At 39.7% G+C, this 26,846-nt stretch overlaps 1 protein-coding gene across 2 annotated transcripts in view; it reads left to right on the forward strand.

Annotated features, from left to right (window-relative positions):
* FAM204A (family with sequence similarity 204 member A) overlaps positions 1-24,738 on the forward strand; it is a 31,966-nt gene extending 7,228 nt beyond the window's left edge. For both annotated transcript variants that reach the window (XM_081249651.1, XM_081249652.1), the window contains exons 5-8: positions 150-249; positions 10,230-10,319; positions 24,127-24,233; positions 24,537-24,738. In XM_081249651.1, the coding sequence (XP_081105777.1) occupies positions 150-249; positions 10,230-10,319; positions 24,127-24,233; positions 24,537-24,588 (349 nt within the window). In that variant the 3' untranslated portion in view covers positions 24,589-24,738. The remainder of the gene's footprint in view (positions 1-149; positions 250-10,229; positions 10,320-24,126; positions 24,234-24,536) is intronic.
* Positions 24,739-26,846: the final 2,108 nt, after the last annotated feature.

Genomic DNA, 26,846 nt, shown 5'->3' on the forward strand with positions numbered 1-26,846 from the left:
TGTAGAACTTGTACAAATAGTTGAACTACTTACCTCTGAAACGTAAGAACTAGTAGATGTAATATAATTGTAGTAACCAGTTAAAAACAGTAAATGTAAAAATGAGTACATTTTGTGTAAAACATAAGTTATTGTCTCTCTTCTTACAGTGAACAGTCCTCAAGAGAAACCCAGTGGAAGGAGCTTACTCAGTATTTTGGAGTCAACGATAGATTTGACCCCCCTGTTAAAAGGAAAAAAATTGAAAAGGTAAGATCTTTTTTTATTGCATCTTATATTAGCCAGTGGGAAATGTTTGTAATGAACCTTGCCTAAGGTGTTTCTCCTCATTAATTCATTCAGTGAAGAAGTTAATGTGTGCAAGATGCTAGATAAACAAGTAAATATATAGTTACAAATCATTAAAAAAGCTGTTAAGAAAGAAACGAACAAGGTATAGTGAAGAAATTAAAATGGAAGCCCCACTTTAGCTGAGTGGTCAGGGAAGGCCTTTCTTAGAGGGTGCCGTCTCACTAAGACCGTAGGATGGGAAGGAACCATCTGTATAAGGAATGCTAGTGTAGAGATGATAACCTGGGTAAAGATCCTAGGGGTGGAAGAGTCATCATAGAACATTTGAGCAGCCGTAAGGTCAGCCTGGCTGGATGGGGTCAGTGAGGAGGAGGGTGGGTGGCCCAAGGTAAGATTGGAGAGGCAGGCAGGCAGGCAAGCAGGCAGGCAGGGACCAAACTCTGTAGGACCTTAGAGGACAAGGTAAGGAATTGGGTTTTAGTCACAGTGCAGTTGAGAGCCATTCAAGGGTTTTAAGTTAAGGGAGTGATGTGATCTAAGTTATGTTTGAAAAGATTGCATCTTATGTGGAAGATAGACCTTGGGGCAACAAAAGCAGATGAGAAGAGGACAGTTAAGAGACTCTTCTAGGCATGAGATGATGGCGGCTTGAACAAAAATGGCGCTGCTGAAAATAGAAAAGTGGATAGAGTTGAGGTACACTGTAGAAGTAGGGTCAACAGTATTTGCCTCCTGATTGCTTATGAGGTGGTGGGGAGATTTAGGATTATGAGGACAGGGAGAGAACCATTCAGGGTTTTACTTAAGCAATGGTGTGAATAGTCATGTGAATTACAAAGATCGGAAAGCTTTGGAAGGGAGAAGATTTAGAGTGGGGCCTATCCAAAGCTAATTTGGGGGCATGGGTAATATCAGCAAACAGGAATAGAGTAGACTTGGTAAAACGAGGCAGGAGCTTCGAGGAGAGTCTAAGCTTGAGATGCATGCTTGGGAGTTGTCAGTCTGTAGATGGCTTTAATATTTAGTAGAGGCTTGAATGAGTGAATAACTTATACATTCACTTAGGGGAATGTTGACAGACTCGAGGAGCATGAAAATTGAGCTCTGGGCCATAGGGATAGAGGCACAAAGGCCTGCTGGTTGAAGCCCAAGGATATTGTATCCTGCATGTATAGACAGGATCATTGCCGTATACTACTGTGTATAGAGATGATTACCATTTTCTGGTTAATCAATATTTCTTATGAAAAACCTCTGATTTTTAAACCCGCCATTGGGTGGAATTGCCTCATTGAGGGCACATGCAGTAAGAAACTGACACAACAGAGTTTTACATGCGAACCTTTTGATTCCAAGTTTGCCAAGAATTCCTGTCACCTAATCCCTAGAACACTGCGGAATTGGAACCAGGATCACCTTCTGCTGCAAATAATTAGAGCTGTTGAGCAATCTCCTTTTTCCAAATGTTCAAGCAGCTGCAGAAATGCTAAATTTCTTACAAAGAAAGAGCACTGGTAGAGGTGAAACTAAAACCCAGGCTTTATTGCACCATTCTCAGTTCTCCAACTTCACTGCCCAAGGGTCTGGTAAGCATTTTAAAGTGTGATTGCTGTGCTCTTGACTCCTGTGATTCTGGTGGGCTGGGAGGAGGGATCTTGTGAGGAGGATGCTCTTGACTGTACCAGACCTGTTCCAAAGCATGAGGGAGGAGGCTTATGCTGATGGCAGTGGTCCAAGGGCCATCTCTGGCCCACCTGCTTTAGAGTCCCAACCTCTGACTGGATTGTTCTTTTGAGGGAAGAAATGGTTAAATGTTGGTTCTCATAGGAAATATTTTTTAACGTTTTATTTGTGAATTAGGTGGTCTTTGATCTTCAACTGTTTACAGTATTTGTTGTGTTTTCTCATAACTGTATTGACTTTAGAATGTCTGAATTGTTTCTTAGTGAAGTTAAAGCTATGAAATTCAGATTTTAGCCTTTCTAAAAAGTAGAAAGTTTGAAGGCATTTTTTTACAATCTATCTGTATTAGAATATTTTTATTTCCCTACATATATGAAATTGTACCTTCTTGATACTGGCAAGATAAGGGCAACTTATATTCTTTGTCTAAAATTTGGAATTTGTGAAGAGTAACTTTAATGAAGGATACTAGGAGTCCATGTGCAAAATCTTTTAAACAACTCAGTTTTAGGAACTAGTGTTCTGTTTCGCATTGTACGTTAGACGAATTCTAGAAAGAATTATAAGTCAAACAGCATTTTAAAAAGGAATTTCTGTTTAAGGGAAGACCGCTCTCAATCCTTTTATAGTCACCTGTTGATCTGTTTTATAAGTTTGGCTTTTCCTAATGGTAGGCATTCCTCTGTATGAATGACATCTGCCCAAGAAAGTCATGGCATCACCTCAACAAGGAAACTGTTGCTGGCCAGGCTTGTCTCTGCCCAGGATGTTGCCAGCACTTAATATTCTATAAATAAGTGCAAGCATAGGAGGAAAGGAAGGATTTGGTGAAGCCAGATTATCTCATATGCTCTTGGCAGTTCAGCTTAACTGCATGCCAGCAGGTTCACACTCATTCTTTGGTTTGGGATCCACTGTTTCACATGCACCCCTTTTGCTGCCATGCTAAAGTCTCTACTGCGAATCCAACAGAGTAAATAGACATTAAAGAATGTCCACACTGGGGGCACCAAGATAAGTGCTAAGAATAAATGTAAGTTCAGCGGATAATAGCACTGCCCAAGAAATCTAGAGAGGATCCTGAAAATCCATGATGCAGTATGGACAAAACTAGCATGGATTTCTAGTCCATTATTTTACTTCTCTGGAGCAGAGGCTGATCTGTTACTATATCTCAGAGACCCTTGTTAGTCTCTTTTCACTCACTCACTCAACTCTCAAGAATGGTAAAACAAAACAAACTTCTTACATCTGTCGTGTAGTCCTTTTTCTTTTTTATTCTTTTCCTTCTTTTCTTTTTCTCTTTCTTTCTCTCTCTCTCTCTCTCTCTCCCTCCCTCCCTTCCTTCCTTCCTTCCTTCCTTCCTTCTCTCCCTCTCTCCCCCCACCGTCTCTCTCTCTCTCTCTTTCTTCACTGCCAAGCCAAAGCCGTTGCTCAACCAAGGATGTGTATTTACAACCCTGCTGTCACCTGCTTCCCTGACAGTGCAGAGAGACTTATATTTTTAAAATGTAATCTTCCTAATATCCAAAGCTGTTTTAAAGTGTTCTTTGTATTAAATACAGCTATAATTGTGTTTCTGGCAGCAGTTCTGGCACTTGTCAATAATTCTGTAATCATAACAATTATTTTGTGTTTATGTGGGAATTTCTTTAGAATAAATTTTACTCATTCGTTTCATTATAAATGTCTCAAGTATTCTTTAGTTGAATCAATTTGATTAGTCAGCAGTCATTTTTGAAAGTAGTTTTATGAATACTTAATGGACTCTTTTTGGCAAGAAAAACCAGAGGTACTTTTAATAATTTTGAGAGTAACTGCACAATGTCTTTCATAATTTTTAGTTGTTTATGAGAGGAAGCTGCTATTGTATAGTACGGCTTTTTTCAAACCTATTTTTTTAGCAGAATACTCTTTCTTACTAGAATCTTACATGGAGTGCCAATACAAAGATCACAAGCTGGTTGCCTTGAGTGGGCGGGTGTCGGATGGGTAGGGTGGATGGTGGGGTGTAGAGGTACCATGTTGTTCCCCTGGGATCAGGTAGAAACCATTTTCTTGTCATCCTTATGTGATCCCCGTCGGGTGGGTAGTATGGCCAGTATTATTCTCACAATACAGATGAAGAAACTGAAGCCTAGCATGATTTGTCTAAGAAAACAGAGCAGGTTGGAAAGTAAAATAGTCCCAAATCTAGATTTTTCTGAAGTAACAGTCCAACTTAGTTTTTTACTTACCTGATTCAAATAATTTAGGTAGGCGTGATTTTTATGTAAAAGTAGTAGCACTTAATTCTTAGTTCTTTTTTTTCTTCCTCCTTTATGGAGAGATTACCTGATTGTTTCCCCTAGGTATTTAGGTCTAATCATAGAACAACAAACGAGTGGACACTTCATTTGTATTAAGGTTTGAAAATTGAATATATTATCTGAATAAATATTTAGTAGCAAAATTTCTCTAGAAATATATTGTTCCAGATTGACGTTAAGAGCTTTAATCGGTATGTTCAAAGAGATTTTACTACACACATATGGGTGGTTAGTCCTTAATGTTAAACCTAATACCCGTAAATTTCTTAGATATTTATAGTACTGCCTTGACATCTGCAACAAAACTGTTAATTAGGGCTTACTTATTGCCTCATGGGAACCTGTCAGATACTGGCCTTAGATGATTTTCCACCTGGGACCAAATTGCCATCCCTAAGTTTGTCTGTATTGAGGTATATCTTAACCTAAATTTCGATTCCTGCCAGAAGGCATCTTAGGAGCATGCTGAGGACCTGTAGAGTATCAGCAGTGCTTCTGTGCCCCCTGCCACTCCTGTGGTATGAAAGATGCCCTAGATAATTCCAATAAAGGTTACTCTGGGGTCCAACTTAAGACTTTTAGAAAGCTTTAATACTCAAATCTTATTTCATGAGACTACTTACTGACTCAAAGTTGAAATCTTGGGTCTTATACTTGGGTCTGAGCCCTTGACATACTATAATGAGGTCTGTAGTAATACAGAGCTGAACCTTCTTTTTGTTTTAATGGTATCCTGATAGATATAATGTAAATAGCTTATTTATTGAATGACTTCTATGACCTAAAAACTTTGCTAGGTATTTTACTTTTTTTTTTTTTTTACCTTTACCATAACTTTGCAAAGAATGTGGCATTATTCTCATTTTACAGGTGAGATAACTGCAGCCTTATAGAGGTTTAGGGACAAAACCCAGGGTTTCTTGGCCAGTAAGTAGAGGAGCTATAATTTGAACCCAGGTCTGACCTCAACAACCATGTTCTTTGTAAACTATTATTAACTTTTGGTCTTAAGGTGATGGAAATGTTATACCTCAGGGTTTTGTTTTGTTTTTAACGTGAGCATTTTGAAAATATTTGGAATGTTAGTATCTTCTTATAGAAGCAGAGAGTTTGGGTGTGCCTATGGAACCAGAAATTTTTCAGAGCCAAAAAGAACTATTGTATTTTACTTAAATAAATTGCTTTAAAAAAAAGAAAAAAGAAAGAAAGAAAAAAGAAAAAGGAAAAAAAAGAAACAGTCATGCATAGCGAAACTTTGTTGAAATAAAAAAAAAAAACTTTTAAAAGAGCTAAAAACAAAGTTGACCGTGTAAGTGGAATTCTCGGATTTTATTTCTAGGAGAGAATTTTGGTCATCCAAGCTGATTCTCTCATTTTCTTTAAAGAAACTGAGGCTTACGAGTTAAGTACCTCCTTTACCTGGCGCTGTGACCGTGTCCTCTGACTCCTGGTCCAGCACTCTTTCCGCTATATTAGATGCCGCTTGGAATGGCTGGGGGAATGGGAGTTAGTTGATGGTGGAGAGAGAGATTTGTAATTTTAGCTAATTTATTTTTAAGTGAAAATTATACCTATCAGCCCAGCAGTTCATATAAGTTTCCAGAAAAGGGGAATGTTCTTGTTTTCCACTTTGTGACATTAACTGTAAGCTGTGGCTGTGTGGCAACCACAGGGAGTTAAGTTAGCCAGTTGCTGCAGCGAAATGCCTCGCTAAATAAGCAGACCGCTGGTTTAGTTCCTGGGCATTAGTGGTAAAAAGAGATCTGCATTATCGTAGGGCCTGGAGTAAAGGTGTACAGCGCCCAGGTCCTAAATAATCTCAGGAAGCCTAAATAATTAGAGGGAAACAAACAGAGCTATTATGTGGAATAAGCAGGACAGGCTTGAGAATGGATGCTGTTAGGTTGCTGAGCTGAAAGTGCTGGAGAGAGACATGGCGTGCAGGCCCGGCAGCATGCAGGGAGTGGTTAGGTACTGGGCATCGGGGAGGGTGCAGTGGGGTCAGCGGGTGTATAGGCATGAGGGAACCTGCAGAGATAGAGAAGGTGACATTCGACATGAGACTTACAAGGGTGGTTAAGATTTTTCAAAGAGAAACACATCCAGAGGCACAGGGAGTATGAAGAGACTGGTAAATGTGGCCAGAGAATAGGAAGTACAGCCTTGCCCAAGATGGGGCTGAGAAAGCATTTGGGGACCCTGTTGTGAAGGGATTTGGGTGCTATTCAAAACGAGGAAAGAAGTGATCGTGTTTGGAGCTGGGTAATGACACAGGATCTGCTTTAGGAAAACAGAAGACTAGTTTGATGAGGGTTTCAATCTTACAAACAAGAGATGATGAGGCCCTGAGGAAGCACAGAAGGGAGACATGAGAAACACTACAAAAACAGAGCGAAAATAAGAGCCAAGGATCGGAGGCATTGAATATAACGGAGGATTCTCTCTGGGGTGACTAGGGGTGGTCACCTCTGAAGGAGAGTCGGGGCAGGAACTGATGAGCTTGCTTTTCCACATGATAAACATTGAAGACCCTGCCTCTGCAAGGCCTTCCATATGAAGGTAACTAGCAAGTAGCTGGAGACACAGGTCTTCGTACAGGGGAGAGGTCAGATGTTTTGAATTATTTAGAGATATAAAGCAGCTTATATGAAATAATTGAAGCCCTAGGATCGAGTATAATACTGAGGAGAGGGAAGAGTAAGAAGAAAAGGGGGCCAATCACAGAACCTTGAGGACAGCTATAACTGGGGGACAACAGGAGGAGATAAGGGGCATCAAAGGAGAATTAAGTTAGACATTTGGGGAGAGAGTTTTAAGAATGAGGATGTAGTTGACATAAGAGGTGATGGGAGGACAAATGGTATCATTTATGACTGTGGAGGGAGCAGTTTCAGAGGAATGATGAGGACAGGAGGAATGGAGGAGATGGGAGATGACACGGGACGACTGATACACTGCTTTCGAGAGAGATGGAGTACCGACATGAGAAGAAATCAGTTGGAGGGAGGTGAGCTGTGTCGTCTCCTCCAGCCCCTGGTCCAGACTGGGGAGGACAGGCTTATTTATAGGATGCGAGACAGATGGAGAAAAGAGAGAGAGAGGAGAACATTGAAAGAGAAGGGTTCTGGATAACATGTAAGCAGGTGGAATTATGCTGAGCACAGGAGGTGGGATAAGTCTTGGGAAGAGAGACGATTCTTTCTTGGTTGCAGTAAGGATGGAAGAACAGAGTAAGTGAGAAGCGGGTGAGAGGAAGTTATAGAAAGTACATACGTGCCCTTGGTTATCGTCTCCCCTCTCTCCCACCGCCTCAGCCTCTCATGAAGTAGGGGTAGGGTTATAATCTGCTGAAAAGGAAGGAGGTAGGGTTGAGGGTATTTGAAAAAATGAAAAAGACATGCAACAACTTCTTGAGGGAGTGTGGGAACTTTCAAGGGCAGAGCTGAGAGCCCATCCAGCTGAGTTTGGAAAAAGAGCATTTAGTAAAGCCAGTGAATTGAGTCCTTTGAGTTTCTCTGACATTGCTGGGACACCTGGATGTTAAAGGAGTGGAAACAAGTGGTTGGGAGCAACCAAAACAAGATGTGATGTTGGAGAAAGTTGCTTAGTTGCCTAAGGTATTGCTTAGGTCAGTGGCTCTCAAACTTGAGCCTGGCTAGAATCAGTGAATTTCTGGGCCCCAACCCCAGCGTTTCTGATTCAAATTTGCATTTTTAACAAGTTCTCAAGTAGTGCTGATGCTGCTGGTCCAGACTCAGGCTTTGAGAACTTTTGGCCTAGAGTCTAGTTTGGAAAGGTCACTCATGGGTTGCAGGCCAGAGAGGCAGGATAGGAGACTCCAGGAAGGGCTGAAGGACTGTGAGAACCAATACGATGGCGACAGGGCATGAGGTTCCAAACGAAGACAAGGCCGGTTCACCGGCTCCGAGGACTTGGGGTCAGTGGAAGGACAGAATCTTGTGTTTAGAGAGAATCCTAGATCGTAAAGCTCTTACATGGCCTAGAGCAAGCGTATTCAGAGTATTGGGCTTCCAGGAAATAAAGAACTTGTGCCTGAGTGTAACTCAGTGAACTACTTGCTTCTTTGAGAAAGTCTTGTTGTCCCCATCCCATACCCTTCCTCCTCTAAGAAAACTACGCACAAACCTGTGTGTAGTCATGTAATTTATTTGCATACTGGCACAAGGTCAGTTCCTAGACTGGTATCACTCGCAGACCTGACCTGGTACACAGACCACACTTGGAGAATCCCTGGCCTTGAGTATAGAATCTGGGGTGGGGTGTTATTTAGCAGGCCCTGAAAATGAAGGATGTTGGAAGAGTGAGTCCAGGATGTTGTTTGGACTATCAGGAGAAGAATTTTGCAGAAATACAAAAAAGAAATTTCTGAAGACTGGTGGGTGATCACAGGACCAGAATGGGAAAAGGACAGTAGAGCAGCATGGCCTGGGCTCTGAGGCTCTGAGAGGCTATTGAATGCCAGTCTCAGGCTCCAGTCGGGAGCAAGTAAAAGAAGCCTAATCATCCTCCAGCCCCTTGGGTTGTCGAATGAGGGTTCGTGAGAAGGAACAGTCTTCACTTTAACACAGACATCAGTGACAGCCTTGCTGGTCTTTGTTTCCGTAATCGTTTTAGGCAGATTTTGTGTGGGCATTTTTTTTTTTTTTTTTGCGCTACGCGGGCCTCTCACTGTTGTGGCCTCTCCTGTTGGCGGAGCACAGGCTCCGGACGCGCAGGCTCAGCGGCCATGGCTCACGGGCCCAGCCGCCCCGCGGCATGTGGGATCCTCCCAGACCAGGGCACGAACCCGTGTCCCCTGCATCAGCAGGCGGACTCTCAACCACTGCACCACCAGGGAAGCCCTGTGTGGGCATTTAAAAAATCTTGTTTCAGTAAAGGCTACATGGGAGCAAAGTTTCTCTCAGTTGACTGGTCTAATCAAGCAGTACACTGCTGGAAGAGACATTCCCTGGACTCCTTTATTAGGCTAAGGAGGGAGAAGTCCATTAACTGAAAATGTGGAAGATACACTAGATAAGCCATTGTTGGGATAAAATTTTCTTCTAAGAAACATATATTAGACTATTTTAAGAAAGTTATATTTTCTTTAGTAACTATTTCCATAAGCTAAAACTCAGTTATTTAACTCTAAGAAGCATCTTTCCATAAAGTATGATGTATCCTACACAGTCTGTTTGGTGATCCCATGAAAATTTTAATTGTGATTTCCTGAAGTATCTTCAACTAGTAAATAACATTTCCATAGGAAAGTACAGTCATTCTTATATATAACTTTCTTCCCATGTTTAATATCCAACTGAATACCCATCCCATCATCAGAGACTAGGAGGGGCTGTTGAATGAAAGTCTCAAGTTACAAGAATAGGCCATAGTGAAAAGAGGCAGAGGAAAATGGTGGTTTAGAATACAGGCTCTGGGCAAACCTAGATTCATGTGATGGTGGCTTTAACATTTACAGACGCTGTGACCTTGGCCAAATTAGTGAGTCTAAGCTTCTGTTTCCTCATGTTCAAAACAGGGTAACGGTGTAATTTCATTGAGTTGTTATGTGGATTAAATGAGCTTTCTTATAGTACTGAGCACAGGGTGTACCACATAATAAGCATGCCATAACTTCTAACTTATTATCATTAGCATTATATTGTTATTAAGGGAAAGCGTAGTCCTTAGGGTCACAGAAGTTTGGATTTGCATCTCCTTTTTCTTAGTTCAAGAAGTGATCTGACCTTGGCTAAGTCGTTTAATACCTCTGAACCACCTTCTCATCAGTAAATGAGAGTGGTACCAACTACCATATACGATCATCGTGAAAATTAAATAGTCTAAGTATGTAATGTGTTCGGTGTGGTCCTGTGACATAGTCTTTACTAGCAAATGTTTGCCTTTCTTTCTTGCCTCTAACTTTTAGGTTTCTTTTCTTTCTAGTCGGGCCTTGAAAAGAGCATAGACCAGGCTGTGGAAGAGTGGAACATTGAGAAGGCTGAGGAACTCAGCAATCACCTAGCTACTCGAGAGGTGAGTCAGCCCAACTGGTGGCACTCTTTTGTGCTTCCAGATCTTCTAAAATGAGCATATGTTCTTTCTGTGATCATGAGTAAGTTCAGTATTCAAATATTTGACCTAAGATTTTCCTTTCTGTCCGTTTTCTTCTCTCTTAAATCCACCTTTTATTTCAAAATGCTGGGTTTTATTTTTGTCTTTAAAGTTATTAAATTATTCTGATCTAAATCTTATGCTGGAAATAATCCATGATTAATATTCAACCCCTAGATTTCATCTAGTTCAGAGAGCTTTTTGCCAGTTATGATTAAAAGGCTAGCTTTATTTTTCCATTTGCATCTTTAACTCAGTTTAACTCTCCCTGAGGGCAGCCGTGTGTTCTAATGTCACATCTCTCAACATGTTCCTAACCCTTGCTCCCCAGAATGCTTTCTTACTGCATATTCTAAGTAGTTGCCTCAACCTTAAAGAATTTTCAGCCTTTTTTTTTAAACCTATAGTCTATAGTATAAAACTAATAGGTATATTGAATATTCTTTTTCCAAGTACCAAGGCATCAGAAGGTTCTCACTTGCACCCTCTGGGAGGAATATTCCTCCAACTGGGAATGACTGCCAGGTATCGCTAGGTAAAGTCACACATAAAGAGCTCATAATTGGCATATGTTTTTTTGTCGTTGTTTTGTAAGTCTTTTTTGTCCTAGTTTCTAGGAAGAAAGCTCTATCAAAGCTTTCTTTTTTAATATATCCCTACCTTCTTCGCCTCATTCTTAAACTATAACTACTCCATGGTGTTTAATTACATAGAGAACATCATCGGTCACCTGTGTAAACTCTTGGCACGTGCACTGATCTTTCTTATTCACCTGCTGGTGAACATTTTTTCTAAACTGAGACTAGTGGTGAAATTACTATTTCAGTAAATTCTTCTATGGAAACACCATTCCACTCTTACATCCTCTGATGTCAAAACATTTACCATGAGCCCGTAAAGAAAAAAAAAAACCATTTACCATTGGTGGCTGTTTGTTGGCTTGTTTGTTTTCTCTTTTTGGTTGCTGGCCACAAGTATCTTATGGGATTTATACTTTCATGTAGGGGAGAAAACCAGTTCAGAAGCAAGGCTTAGGGATTCACAGGTTGTCTTTTTTTCCCCCCTAAGCCTTAAAATCAGTTGTCACATTAGATATTGATACTTCCATTTATAATGTTTATGTATATGTATATGCATTTATTAATGGCTAATCTAAAGAAAATTAGGAAGCTGTGAGCTTGAGTTTGGGACCTAGGTAAGAAGCAGAATAAATGGCAGTTATGTGGCCTTTCAAAAATGTGAGATTTTAAAAAAGGGGTTTTTTTTTTTTAGTAAGATTCATTCATCCCTCCTAGCCTATGATATTCTTGTGCTTTCAGTTTGAAAATTGCTCTTTTCATCTTTAAAGTAACCATATTTTGATTTCATTGATTATAGCATTCATTGAGTATAATAGCATTTTATTATTCTCTTTCCAAGTAGAAAGATTCCGGTGTTACATTTGAATGCAGTGAATTTGATGGTGTGTTGAACGGTACCACAAACTCAGTAGGATTTCAGTGTTAGCTGTTGGTTATTGTAGTGGCTTCTTCAGTCACTAAGTTTCCTCACATCTTTGCCTTGCTAAAGGAAGAAAGAGTAATGCAAGCCCTGGTCTATAACGTTAGAGTGTGGGCTCCCCGTGATCCATCCATGGCTGGCTATTTTTCTTTTTGTCTTTTTTCTGTTTTTTAGCACCCATACCAGAGGCCAGGGGAATTTAGAGAGAAGCATTTACTTTACTGCAGGCACTGTGTTCCTTTTAGGTAAAGTTAGTAATGCTAAAATTTTAAGAGTTGAACACTTTGATTTTTTTTTAAAAAAATCTTTTATCTTGAAATAATTTCAAACTTTCAGAAAGTTGCAAAATTTGCAAAATGTTAACAGTTAACATTTGCTTTACCATTCTTTCTAATTTATGTACCTTATGTAGATTTACCAAATATGTCACTGATTTCCTTTATAGCAAAAGAAAATTTTCTTTTTTCTGGTCATGTCTTTTTAGTCTTCTTTCATCTGGAATGTTTCCTCAGTCTGTCTTTGTTTCTCAGGACCTTAGTATTTTTGGAGAGTAGGCCACTTATGTTGTAGGATGCCCCTCAGTTTTTGTTTGTCTGATGCTTCCTCATGATTAGATTCAAGTTATGCATTTTTTGGCAGGAAGATCACAGAAATGATACTGTGTCCTTCTCAGTGCAAGATATCAGGAGGCAGGTGATATCTTTTTGTCCAATTTATTGCTTATGTTCCTTTGATTATTTGGGTAAGGTGGTGTCTCCAGGTTTCCCCTCTATAACGTTACTGTTCTTCCCTATATAATTAATGAGTATCGCATGGAGAGGTGGGAGATGATTTGAGACTCTGTTAATATGCTTTTCCTCACTGTTCTTTACTTGCTAGTTTTAGTATTCACTGCTGATTGTTTTCCTGCTCAAGACAATTATTATTACAGTAAGATCTTGAAAACATTATTTGATTGTACTTTTCATCTTTACCTGGCAAATCAGATCTAAAATGTGCCTTCAGTGAGGTACCAGATTCTAGAATCTTTTATGTATCTATATTAAATCTCTCAGTAACCTGGTCAATTGGGAATTGGATATAGTTTCCCTAAGTGATGCGCTGGGAGGGCTGGGGTTGCAGTGGCCTTGTGTCCACCAGGGTTGCGTGTTCACTCCCTCCTTGTCTGCCTCATCAGTTGGCCACGCGTGAGCTCTCCTTTCCCTGCTGCAGGAAGCTGCTTGTCAGAGGGAACAGAAGTAGTGCCTCCGAGGCCTCAGAAATCTGTGTTTCCTTTTTTTTTTTTTAATTATTTTTTATTTTTATTTATTTTGCTGTATGTGGGCCTCTCCCGCTGCGGAGCATAGGCTCCGGACGCGCAGGCTCAGCGGCCATGGCTCACGGGCCCAGCCGCTCCGCGGCATGCGGGATCCTCCCGGACCGGGGCACGAACCCGCGTCCCCTGCATCGGCAGGCGGACTGTCAACCACTGCGCCACCAGGGAAGCCCTGTGTTTCCTTTGAGAATATTAAGCTTCTGTGTTTTGTTTTGTCAGACTGCTATTTTAGAAATGGGAATTGCGTAATACTGGCTAGGTATTTTCCATTTTAAGAGTTATTTCCTGTCACACTTCATGACATATGAATGAGATTGCTTTAGAAATGTATACTATTTTTAGCACTTGTAAGGATAGTAAACATTTTTCCCAAGTGTTCTTTTTACTTCCATACAAGTATAATGCTTTGTTCTAGTAAAAGAAATTTATGTAGTGTGGGGTTAAAGAATTCTGATTAAGAGGAAAAACAATAATTTGGGCCCTATTTTACTTGTATAAGTGGAAAAACATCTGGAAAGTTTTTGCTGGTCAGACACAGACATTGGAGAGATACGGATGCCGTGTTAATTAAACACCCGCGAAGAATAACTAAAGTAATCAAGATGGAATTCTTGAATAAATAGTTTAGTTTGAGGTTTAAATTCTCATGTTTATCTCCTTGGTGCGAATCACTGTGGATATGAAAGATGGGATTTTGCGAAGTAAGTAATTGTGAGTTTGGGGCAGAAACCCTTTATGAATTAAATGTATATGTGCATGGTAGGTGTCCTTTTGGAAATCAGGTATATGGGTTTTTAATCAGTACCGTTTTGTTTTTTTTAAGAAGCAGTGACTGGGACTTGCTGATAAAGCCTTTGCTCAGAGGCACAGACCCCAGAGTTCTAAAGCCTTCTCCAACCATAATAAGTGAAACTAATTTTTGATATTTAACATTTATAAGCCTGTGAAACCAATAGGGCAGCATCAGTATTGAGAAAAATGAAGCCAAAAGAAGAGCCATGTCTGAGAATGGGCCTTGAAAACAGTTCCTCAGAACAGGGCAAAACAAAACAGAACCAACTGGCATGCCAGAACAAAGCTGTTAGTGCACTAGCATTATGACACAGCAAGCACATATTTTTCCAGAATCATATTCCCTTAAATTAATGATGACACTAAAGACGTACTTAATCTGGTTTGGGGGATGGCTCAAGTTCACATGGTGGAACCTAGATTGTGCTATCAAGTTTGGTTTTGCCGTGTAGTAATGTGGTTGCTCTGGGACTGTCCCTCCTGCTGATGAACTCCTTCTTTGTTGTTAACAGTCTTGGAGGAGAGCTAAAGTGGAAAAGTACACTTGGGTTTGTGTCCTACTGATGAAACTGTTCTAATTTGAAAACCAAAGTTCTTTTTTTAAACAATACTATTTATGTATACGTATATCATACGAGTACATTCACACACGTACATGCACACAGGTGTTTGAGCACATTTGTAGCTTGTTAACCTCAGGCCTGAATTGGAAGGACATTCCATTCATTGATAGTGATCCCCGAAAATGCCATCCTTTGGTACTTGCCTTTTCTGGCACACCATCTTTGTTACAATTCAGATCATACCAATTTGTAGAAACCAGGAGAAACAGGTATTTCAAAATTAAGTGCTAAAGCCTAGATTTAATAAAGTAAGCTGCACTTCAGCTGAGTCTCACATTTTGGAAAGAGAATTTTTCTCTAGGTGTCTTCGTGTTAGCCTGCTGTAGATAAAAACCAGCTTGGTTTGGCAGCAGACAGTGAGTTTCTCCCATCGAATGAGTCACACCTACGTGAGCTAGATATATTGCTTTCAATTATAGCTGTACAATGTCAGGGCAGAAATGAGCGGGGAAGGGAGGTGGCCTGTGAATTTGGTTTGCGCTTTGTATACCTCATGCCCTTAAAGGTTGCCTTTTCTGTAAGTGACTCAAATAGGATGGACTTCGGCAGCACCAGCTAAACTTAATTCCTTGAAAACATCGGTACATACTTCATGTTGTAATGTTATAACCATTTTCTATAACTTAGAATAGTCATTAAAAAAATAATTTGCAAGGTTTTAATATTCACATCTGAGATATTTTGGTTATAACCTGCTACCATCTTTGCTAAGGCCAAAACCTTTCAGTTTGGAGTAATGATACAAAATGATACATTTTAAAGCTCTTTTGCTCCAACTTCTGAATGGAGGCCCAAGGCAATGACTTCAGCCTTTAGTGCTGTTAAGTATAGTATTTATTTAGAACCTAACCAAGGTATCACAAGTATAAAATGATTAAAAAAAAGTATCTCACTTTGATAGTATTCTTTTTATAGATATAGATAAATATTACATTGGCAGTATGAATTAAACTGAGAATTTAATTTTAACTTTATTAAATTTATTAAATAGAGTACCTAGATTTTTGGATTCCAAACATAGGTAAACTTAAGAATGTTGAAATAGTAATAGTTTGTTAATATTTAAATAACAAAGGTAGGAATGGCCTTTTTAGAAACTAATGTTTCAATTTATTGAGTTGTATTCTTTCCTAGCTCAATACATTAAATACTCTCTAAATTTGGGCAGATTATTAATTTGTTGCCTAAGTTCTATTTTTAGAGCCATTTCCTAGAAAATCTCAAGGCATTCTCATTGGAGAGGGATACACACACACACACACACACACACACACATACACATTTGAGGAGATAGCGTCTGTATTTTATGTTAACATGTGAGAAGTGGTCCTTTCTCAGAAATATTTCAGATGCTACAGCACTTGGCCCTAGCATTCAGAACTTTCCCAGTACCGTTCGTTGTTAGGCTTTAGCTTCCCTGGGAGGATTCTGGCTACAATTCACCCTTTTCATTTTGGTTATTTATTTTATGTCGATGTACATGCTGTGTTGTCTGATGGAAGGAATAAGAGCTTGAATTCACTGCCCACCTCCCCCGCTACAAAAAAACCCTGCCCCAAATAGTACAATTTTGACAGATTTATCCATCAAAGTACCTGGAGCATTCTCATATCTAGAGTTCAGAATTGAAACATTTGTTTACATTTTTGAGATAGAGATGCTGCCAAACTTGATCAGTTTGAAGTTACTTCTCATCAGTGCTGTTTTCAGAGCTTCGATATTTTAGGAAAGGTGTTTGCATCACATACAAAAAAAAAGGCTAAATTGAAAGGTATTATAGTGAAGCAAATCTTGTGGTTCTAAACTCTTTATTCTGTATTCCGGAGAGCAAAATTATTTTCTTCCTGGTTTTGTGACTACTTTTAGAACTATCTTAACAGCCATGATTGCAAAGGTAAAACGATTTGTTCAGGTATGAAGCTGAACATATATTCCAATTAGCTATTGTAAGAATTTATCATTAGAAGCCATGACTCTAAGAAGGCTGGCAGGTACTTTCTATTTTCTCAATTATTGTGTTTTCTAGCCACTGAAGGTAAGGTGAACAAGGTAAAAATACATTAAACAGTACTCATTTGTACATATTAAGAATTTAAAATTAAATATCTCCATTTCAACATTTTATTTTTACAGAAAGGAGATTTCCTTTTTTGCTAGTACCAGGGGTGTGTGTATATGAAGAATATATTATTTCATACAAAGTCATCTAATGCCTGCAAACTCTGGCAAAATTTGTTTTATGCCCCTATTTGAAATTTTCCTACGCTGACTTCCATCCCTTACTTTTTCTTTCTTTCTTTCTTTTTCTCTTTCCAGTTAGCAGAGTGTAGGACCAGTTTCTTTGTGGTATATTTCACTGATTAGCATTGGGAGAGAATCTAGGACACTAGGGAGAGAAAGCCCTCACTGAACAGGCTCTTGCTAGTTGGCAGTGACCAGCCACCTGGGGAAGCCGGCTGCGCTCTGCCTGCCGCGGAGGGAGGGGTGTGTGCTTCCATTTAGGATCATCTAGAACTGACTCACTTTCATTAACTTTGGTCATTTCTCAGTGGTTTTTTAATTTAGATGTTCCTCTGTGTGTCATTTTGTAGTCTGTGCATAGTATGCGGGACCTTTAAATGGTGATTTTAATTCTTTGAAGCCTTGTTCTCCTTAGTTCTTAAAAGTAATTCAGTTATTTCATATAGATGAACAATTAGCACATCGTATGGAAAATAAGCTATGCCTATCCAGGTGAGGGAAGGCCTAGTTGAATTCCTTTACGTGGAACCTAAAGATATGTTCTTTCCTATAAAAAATGGTGTACAGCCTTGAAGTTGGAGCATTTTAGAAATGCTCCAACTTCAAGAGAAAAATAAAAATGGTACCGAGGGATGGGTTTTCCTCTCAGGCTTCTAGGTGTGCTTTTTAGATCTCATTGCACTGAGGACACTTTCTTTTAACCTCTGGGGTATGATTGGGTGATCACCTAGAATGGTGTTCCTTATGCTCTCCTTTAATTATGTTTATCTGTGCTTTTAACAAACCTCAAAAAAAAAATTCAGATGTTACAAGTCTAATTAAAGAGACAGACAAAGCACAGTTTATACTGTAGATTTTTTCTGCCGTTCAATTAATCAGCATGTTTTCTCTTTTAATTAAAACCATTTTAGTAAATTAAAGCCCACAGCAAAACACATATATAATTTGTTTGTAATTAGCTCTTAATTGGTGGTAGTTGAAGCTTAGCACCCATGGTTTCTTTCTTCATGATTGCCATTTTATTAGCAGCCAGTCATTAATTAATCTTTTTCTAATTAGCTTATAAAACTGTTGATGGCACATTATTGTAAATGTGATTTTAAGTTCAAAGCTTGTTAATAAGCTTTCTTACTTAGAAGAACAGAGATAAAGAAATTGCTGAAAACAGTACTACAGTTTTTTAAAAAAACTGTCTTTCTGCTGGGGACTGTGTAAAGCATCTAACAGCTTATGGTTAATTTTTTAATGCTTTTTTCCCTTATGAATGGAATAAGTTGCTTGAATATAAATGTCTCTATCCAGGAGTGATTTCAACAGTATAACATCTTTTCTCCCCCCTTTGGAATACTGTAATCTACGTATAATTTGAAGCCTTAACAGTCATCATTAAACCAGGTGTTATATAAACTATTCCACTATGAAATCAGAGTTGAGAATATGAATCAAAGTCTATCTTCTCAACCTCATGGACCAAATACAAAATTTTTTTATAAATTGCAAGGTGAATCATATACACGCGCACACACACACACACACATATATGTAATATGTCTATACAAATATATCTTATAATGTATTTTAAAAACAGGGTTTGTTGGGTTATGCTTTGAAATAAAAACCATTTGGATTTAACTGATAATGAAGTTGTAGGTATAAAAATAAATAATAGGTGTTTGTACAGTTGTGCACACAACATAGATGTAAGTAGTACACAAACATGCAAACCTGTGTGTGCACATTTTAAGATGACAGTGAAATTGGGCTGTTTCCTCTAACAGAGAGAAAAAGACTTGATCTACAGTCAGTGTTTAAATGACTGGATATGGCAGAGCTTATTTGCTGTCCTCAGAGCTTTGGCATCTCAGGTATGACTGTGGAGAGAAAGGTACCAATCCGAGTGGAGACATCCTGAATTTACTATAGCACCTGCCATGTTAAATTGTGATTTGAGTGAAATACATTAGCCACCTCATCTTCTTTATTGAAATATACTAGTGATTTCATAAAACTCCTTAACTGCATGGTGTTCTGAGCTGTTAATATTTTTGCAAAGTTTTGAAAGTTACTAAAAAAAAAATAAAGCATCATCAGTCCTTGGAAGTGCTTTTTCTTCTTTGCTTTTTGGACTTTGCATGTTATTTCAACTTTGGCTATTTCTCTGCTTGTTTTTAAGAAGGCATTTTGTGATGCCATGCAGGAGACACTAGAAAGGGATAGCTGACAAGGAAAAAATTAAAAATTGGATAAAAAGTAAATGAATAATGTCATATTACCAAAAAGATGAGAGGCTAATTTGTGCCGACTTTTTGCTAATTTTGTTCAAGCCTCAAAATGAGGAGCTGTCACCCGTTCTGTGTAGCACTGATGACAGTGCCAATGATCCATGAAATAAGCTGCCGCTGGCTTTGTTCTGATAAGAATGAACAAATCTGCACAATGTTCGGCTCCCAGAATCTCATTTTCATACTTGCATGCAGGCGAAAAGAAATAAGCTGTTTGCAGGCTTGATTAATCAGACATTGGAGGGGTTTTTGTCTCTTTGATCTCTTTCGTCTCCTAGGTAACTTGCTTGACATTAATGTTGAGCTCGAGTAAAGACAATCATGAATTGTCGACCAAACTGATATAGAAATTAAAGACCTTAACACTTTAAGTGCTCCAGTAATGGTTCCGCTTTACTTCAGAAAACATCTGTTTTCATTTAATTAAAGAACAAAAGAGAATGGCATAAATATTTTTTCATAGAGACCTATTATTCCATCAAAAGTTAAAGTATGATAATTGGTATTTTTAAATAAGTGCCTTGAAAGTGTTCAGAGGGGAGGAAAACTTCATAAATCTGTTACAAGCTAGTAATTCAAAGACGAGTAAAGTATTTTATGAAATGGATAAGAAGTTTACAGTGATGCTAGATTAAGCTGTTTGAATCAGATGCTTCAAGTGATTATCGGCATACTTTAGTAGGGCAAGGTTTAGTGAGAAAAATGAACTTTATTTTGCAAGTTTGTCTTTTAAAAATCTCTACTGTGTTACAAGATGTGCCATTATATCTATTTTACAACCCAATATGATTTACGCATGCTAAACCTGTAAAATTGAAAGGAATTAAAAAAATGTCGCTGGGTGCATTTGCTTGAGGTTATGCAGACGCTTTTACAAATCTTCCAAGTGGCTGTAAAGATGAATGCCTCAAGGGTCCAGCCAGGGCCCTGCTTTTCCAACCAGCTAAAGCCCTTATCTTAAATCCAAGCAAAGTACCATTAATCTTTTTGAAAGACCTTTTATGGCTTTTAATATATCCCAAATTAGAACATTTTACACCCTTGGTTCCTGAAATATGGTGATAAAAAGCCTTTAGAGCTTAATTTTCCTTACCGTTTGCTCTGACCAATTTGCAGTTCTTTGTGATAATGTTTAGACACCTTAATTAAAATGCAGCAAAATATTGGATGTTCTATATGGAAAATGCTGATACTTTGGCTACACATACAAGAAATTCTGTATATATTTTTGTTCGGTTAAAAAAATTTCTTCCCACATTGTGTTGCTATAGTTATCTGATGACCTGAAACCGTTTTTTAATATAAAAACCATTGACCAAGCTTTTGTGATGTTTACATTGGGCACGAAGATGCATTTTTCTTTTTAGAGAAGCAAAAGGGGGATTCTTGTGGGCCTATATTGTTTGTTTGTAATACGGAAACGTAGCACGGTATTCTTTTATCTTCTGGAACTTGGGCTGGTCATCTTGCCTGAGAAAACATGTTTCTTCTCAACTGTCTCTTCTATAGAAGATCTCATGATCCTTTCATATTTCCAAATATTTCCATTCTTTTTACTTTCTCCACAGGAATAAGTGAAACATTCATTTTAAGCATGGGAAGGACACAACGTTGATAAGACTTTTCGTCATCATTACAAGCTAAAAGATTCTTTCTGTAAAATGCATAGACCAGGCTTGTTTAATGTTTATCAGTTAAAGAACATTTCATTGAACCTAACCCCAGGCAAAATACAGTTAGAAAATATACCTTTCCTACAAACAGGTCTGCTTGAAGGTATTGCCTACGTACCTAATCGTTTACCATATTTAATTAGTCTACAAAGCGATGGAGCCCTCTCATGTAAATACATGTTTCTTACATTGTAATGAATTCTTTTTAACAAGTTTATACTATGTCTTATGTGGCATATGTGCTCTCATTCTTCACTGTGATGCTGATTGTGCTGGGTTTGTCCTTCGTGTTGCTAGAAAACTAAAATCTTTTACATTGTAAGGGTATATGACCATGTTGAAGAGTCCCCATTTAAATCACATGACCACGGTCAGTGTCCAGACACACTGAGACGCTGTTTGGTTTGTCTGTCCCCAAACCAGAAAATCCATACTGGGAAATTTCAATAAGCTAAAAATGTAAGCTGCATCTTAATTTACAACAGTTTTAGGAAATAATTTTGTCACGGGGTTAATGGTACATGGCAGATATAGTTCAGGTCATTTTTGTTTCATGCTCAAAAGTATAGGCTCAATTTACATATAAGATAAACTAGCTGAGCGGAACTTTTGTTAGGGGGTGGTCCTGGCAAAACTATATCATATTTCAAATTTGCATATGCTATCTAAAACATAGGAATATAATTAGACAGGCAAATACTGAGTTCTGTGTTTTATCTTTTGGAGGTGGGGGACAGAGAAGTGACTAAATATCCTACACAAATGTGGAGAGACCCAGCGTACATCTTAAACCCAGGCGGCAAGCTGCATGTTATGACAGTAGACAGTTCATTAGGTGCATTTAGTGTTCCCCTGATGTCCCCCAGCACCTCGCAGCCAGGTGGAATTGTGAGTAGTTCTGACCAGACGGCTTTGAGCAGAAGCGCTGTGTGTCGCTTCTGGACTAAAGCATTAAAGAGCCAGTGTAAGGGGGCTTCCCTGGTGGCGCAGTGGTTGAGCGTCCGCCTGCCAATGCAGGGGACACGGGTTCGTGCCCCGGTCCGGGAAGATCCCACATACTGCAGAGCGGCTGGGCCCCTGAGCCATGGCCGCTGGGCCTGCGCGTCCGGAGCCTGGGCTCCGCCACGGGAGAGGCCACAACAATGAGAGGCCCGCGAACCACAAAAAAAAAAAAGAGCCAGTGTGAGACCCTCTGGCCGTCTCTTCCTCTGCCACAGTGCCTTGAAAGCCACGTGTTGAGATGTTGGCACCACAAGATGGAGAGACCTGCCAGTCCACAGCTGACATTAAGTGAAACACGAAATAAAAGTTCAGCCACTGAGATGTGGGGGTTTGTTTGTTACTGCAGTTTTGACTGGCCTAACCAGACAGGCGTAACTTGATGTTTTTACGTTTATGACAAATGAATGGTGTTTCAGTCTATAGGAAATCCATCTTCGTGATACATGATTCCAGAGCATTCTTCCAGAGCTTCGTTTTCTCCTTAGATGATGATGCTACAGCCCTTTTGATTCTTAACCTTTTTTTTTAGTTGACTTACATGAACTTTTCTGTAATAAAGAACTGGAACTGAAAAGAGAGCCAAAAGAACAGGTCGGGGATTGAAGCGGTCAGATGTAACTGGCAACCCCCTCTCCCCAGCTGCCCATCCCCCCACCCCCCCGCCTGCCCCCGAAGCCCTCTTTTTAACAGCTGTATCTGCAGCGCCTGCAACAGTGCCTGGCAAAATAATGCATTTGTGCCCGCGTGATATTGGTTGAATGAATGTCGTCCTTGTGAAAAAAGATGCTGCTGCTAGTGTTGGCTTGAGTGTCAGGAAGGCTCCGAGTTGGTCTGCTTTCCCAGGTGGGCTCACAGTCACAATCGACCCTCCTTCCTTCAGTGGCTTTCCTTTTGGTGTCGACTACCTCAGCACGCTGGCTTGATTGTCATATTGCTTCCATTTTGTCATATTGCTTCCATTTACTTACCTTCTTTATGTGTATTCTTTCCTAGACTGAAAAATCAGATCTATTTTTGTTCTCATTTATAAACCCCAGTCAGTGCTTGATGACTGCTTGTTTGTTTCATTCTAAAGGAAACTGTTCTGCAAGATGAGCTGGGCATGTCAAACCTCACTTTCCTAAGTCGGCTTCTCTCCTTACACACAAGCCCCTGACCGCCTGCCGTGCCTCACTGTTGGCCAGCAGGTCTCTAAACCTTGGGCTGTAATACTTTGACTTGAGAGTAGCTTCTGGGACCTTGCCTCTCGTCCACAAGTCTGCTGGCTACTGAAATGCAGTAGGCTGTGTACAGAGAGAGAAAAGGAAGGAAATACCAGGAAGAGATTTTTAGCCTTTGTTGTTTAACCTGGGTTCTTAACAGATACTTTTGAGCCATCCATATAGGTGGGTGTTTTTAAAATCAGAGCCCACCAAAACTAGGGGACTATCATGCCTGTCCTGGAGACGCTCGCCGAGGAACAGCTCTGTGGCCAGAGAGCTGTACCATAGGTTATGGCACAGAAGCTGAAGGGCTAGAGAAATACAGAAATAAAGACTTTGTTGGGTTGAGTTAGAGAAGTCTTCCGGGGGTGGGGCTGAGAGGAGGCTTTGTTCTGCTTCAACCTCTAGCACTGGGGCAGATGGGTGTAAGGGGGGAGCATGCACGCACGGGCGACTGGCAGAGGGAACACTTCGGTACTGTGGTCCTGGTGCCCCGCCTTTTTGCCTCTTGGCACCTCTTGTATTCCTTTTTCTATCAGTGAGTGACAAGCAATTGCCCATCACACAAACTGTGTTTATGAAGTAGTAATTAGCTTTCCTGTGTTTTATTAATCACATCTATGACTGCCAATCTGAGCTTCTGATCAGCGTGAGATAATGGGTACACCCATACTGAGTTTCTGTAATTCTAGCCCAGAGCAAAGAAACTGGATGTCTCTGTCAGCCTGTGCAGCCTTATCGGGGTAAATTCCTGTCTGGCCTACTGAAATGCTGAAAGCGCTTCAAGATCTTCATCCACAGCCCTCGTGGACCCTCGACGGGCCTTAGTGTGGGAAGGAGTTCCATCTGGGAGACTGGGAGGCTGGTACAGCTGGGATAAAGGTCTGTGGGAGGTTAGGAGAATAGGGGCTAGCTACATCTTTGCATTTGTTGTAATTCGGTGGTTTTGGGGGCCGAGCATAAGAATTTCTATTCTTAGCATGTCTAAAGCAACGCTGACATGGGTTTCATACCCACAAATTCTCGAGTATTTGTATCACTGTAATTCTTGTATCAGCTAGAATATTTATTTTCACTTTTCCTCCTGTGTAACCCTTAGCTTGGTGTAAAAATTGCCAAAGCGATTGCCTGCCACAACTTTGTAAAAGCCAAAAAGGATGCTGAAAATTCACAGGTTGCTCGAAAAAAGAAGAAACTTGCCTGGGGGTGAGTTCAATATTTTTTAAATTAGTAATTCTACTAAATTCATAGGAATTACAGAAATCCTGTGATATATTTGTTGAATCCAGTTTGTGTGTAATTGTTATTCATTTTATTCTTTGTATCTTTGCTGAATGTTTATCAGATTATAAATACGGAGGCATTTCTTCCTCCTGTTTGATGTTTATTTTGTAATTGATGGAGTATGTGAAAACTTTTTAAAATTTATTTTACTTTGGCGCTTAGTAAACATGTTACTTCAGGAAAGTATTTAGAAATAAATTGGGATTTTCATATTCTTCATTTTAGGTTTGAAGCAAAGAAGAGGTGGGAAACCAAAAGCAACATGGGATATATGTGACTTGCCAGAGTTCTTCAAGACCTTTGAGACTTCACTTGAGTCTTCAGTTGCTTAATTTACTGAAAAGATTTTCCTGTTCATGTTAACTATGTCGGGGAATTGATGGAAGTAGAAAAAAATAAGCATAAAATTTGGAAGTTGATTATCAAATCTTTTTTTCAGTCTTTTTCTAAAGAGCTCATCCTGCTGAAGTGAATGAAATGGAGCATTCTGTTATTTGTACAAGAAATCTAAGCATACATACAGGGAAAAAAAAGATAGGATTTTATTTATTTATTTATATAGACCTCCAGTATAAAATCAATTTTACTTTTCATCCACTTGGTGTAGCATAGCCAATGAGCTCCTTGTACTTTCTTATCTGTACTCAGTGTAACTGCACTTACTCTGGAGCTGTGTTTTTAAGATTGGCATTTGTTTATAATGGATTAGTCATAAGTGCAAGAAAGATACTGTCTTTATAAATGACTATCTTAATGTTATAAAAGTAATTATTGGTTCTTTATTGGAGACAGTAGAGTTGATATTTCACAGTCACATAATAAAAGGAATTGATTAATTTTTGGGTACCTTCAGATTAAATATCACAGTTTTTAAAAAGGACAGAATGTAGTATTTAGAGGATGATTTAAATTCAAGTGTTCTGCCTGGACGTGTCTTCCTAAATCTCTCTCTCAGCCATGTCATTCCTTAAATTGTGAGATAGTTCTTAGGAGAGAAATTGGTTTAATAGTATTAGACAGTTATAACTCAAGACAGTGTAACTCTGAACCTTCTAAGAACAAACATGGTTTGATTATTTTTATTCCCCTCCCCGTTACTCCTGGAGAGACTGAGTGAATGAATGAGGATAAAGGGGATTGGTGCCCTGGGAAGTGGTTTTCACTGAAAGTGTGTTTCGTAGTCCTAACTAGAAGGGGCTTTGAGAAATTGTCACAAGCTGGTGGACAAGACCACAGCTGGATGTTGTGATTTTCTGGGTAGGCCTAGGTATTTTGGCACCTCCTCCTGGTGCTCAGTGGAGGTAAAGAACTGCTAATTGTGCTTTTCATCAGGTCTCTTCCCTTCTTCAGCCTTCATCAGAGGTTTCTAGCTGTCCGATACAAACTTTCTCTAGGCTGATAACATAAATTCAGGAACATAGAAAATGAGTCATGATGATATTATTATTAGTATTATTATTATTTTTTAAAATTTTATTTATTTATTTTGCGGTACGCGGGCCTCTCACTGTTGTGGCCTGTCCTGTTGCGGAGCACAGGCTCCAGACACACAGGCTCAGCGGCCATGGCTCATGGGCCTAGCCACTCCGTGGCATGTGGGATCGGACCAGGGCACAAGCCCGCGTCCCCTGCATCGGCAGGCGGACTCTCAACCACTGCGCCACCAGGGAAGCCCTATTTTGTTATTTTTAGACTTACAAACAGTAATCAAATTTTACTTATTTATGGTGGCATTTTTTTTTTCTGTGTTCTGGAATAAGTGAGCAACTAATTGCTATTTACGAGAACAAAAATAATATCTTGCTTCCACTTAGGTGACAAAAGCCAGTATAATAGAGAAAGCAAGATTTTAGGAGATTGTGTACCTTCTTATAGAATTCATAATGGAGAGATAGTCAGACTAAATATTGGAAAATCTAACATTATTATGATTTAATATTCCCTGTTGGGTTCTGTGGATATAATCACACCCTGCTTAGCTACAGCATCTTATTTCAAACTCCTTATAGGTGAATACAGACTTAGAGTATAGGAAATTTTCCTCTAAAAAAATCCTTCATGGGGGAAGTATCCACTACACAATCCAGTGGTTTTGTCTGAAACATGAAAAATGTTCACTTTGAGCAGGCAGGTAGTATGAGTATTCTTATGCCTAGGGCCCCAGCACAGGCATCTCCCTGCAGTCTCTGCCCCCCTTTCCCCCGGATCCACTTCCTTAGAGCAGTGAGTGACCCCTGCAGGCACATCCCCACTCTGCTCGTGCTGAGGCCTTGCCAGAGTGGCCTCCCTTAGGGTCTGATTTGGGAGCCCCTGAACCCAGAGTTCCCCTGACTCTTCTGCCTGCTCCGGGGCCAGCGGTTGCCCACTTCCCCCACTCAGAGGTCCCACGTGGATGGAAGGTTTTCCCCAAGGAGATGGCATTATGGTGGAATCAGGTAGCAGGGGATTCATTTGATAAGAGGAGCCATGACTCCTAAGGCCCCACTCTTCGGGGCCTGGGTTGTGAAAGGCTCTAAAACAGTGCAGCCAAGGAGG

The sequence above is a fragment of the Mesoplodon bidens genome (assembly GCF_964165515.1).
Source record: "Mesoplodon bidens genome assembly, chromosome: 1".
NCBI classification, from domain to species: Eukaryota; Metazoa; Chordata; class Mammalia; order Artiodactyla; family Ziphiidae; genus Mesoplodon; species Mesoplodon bidens.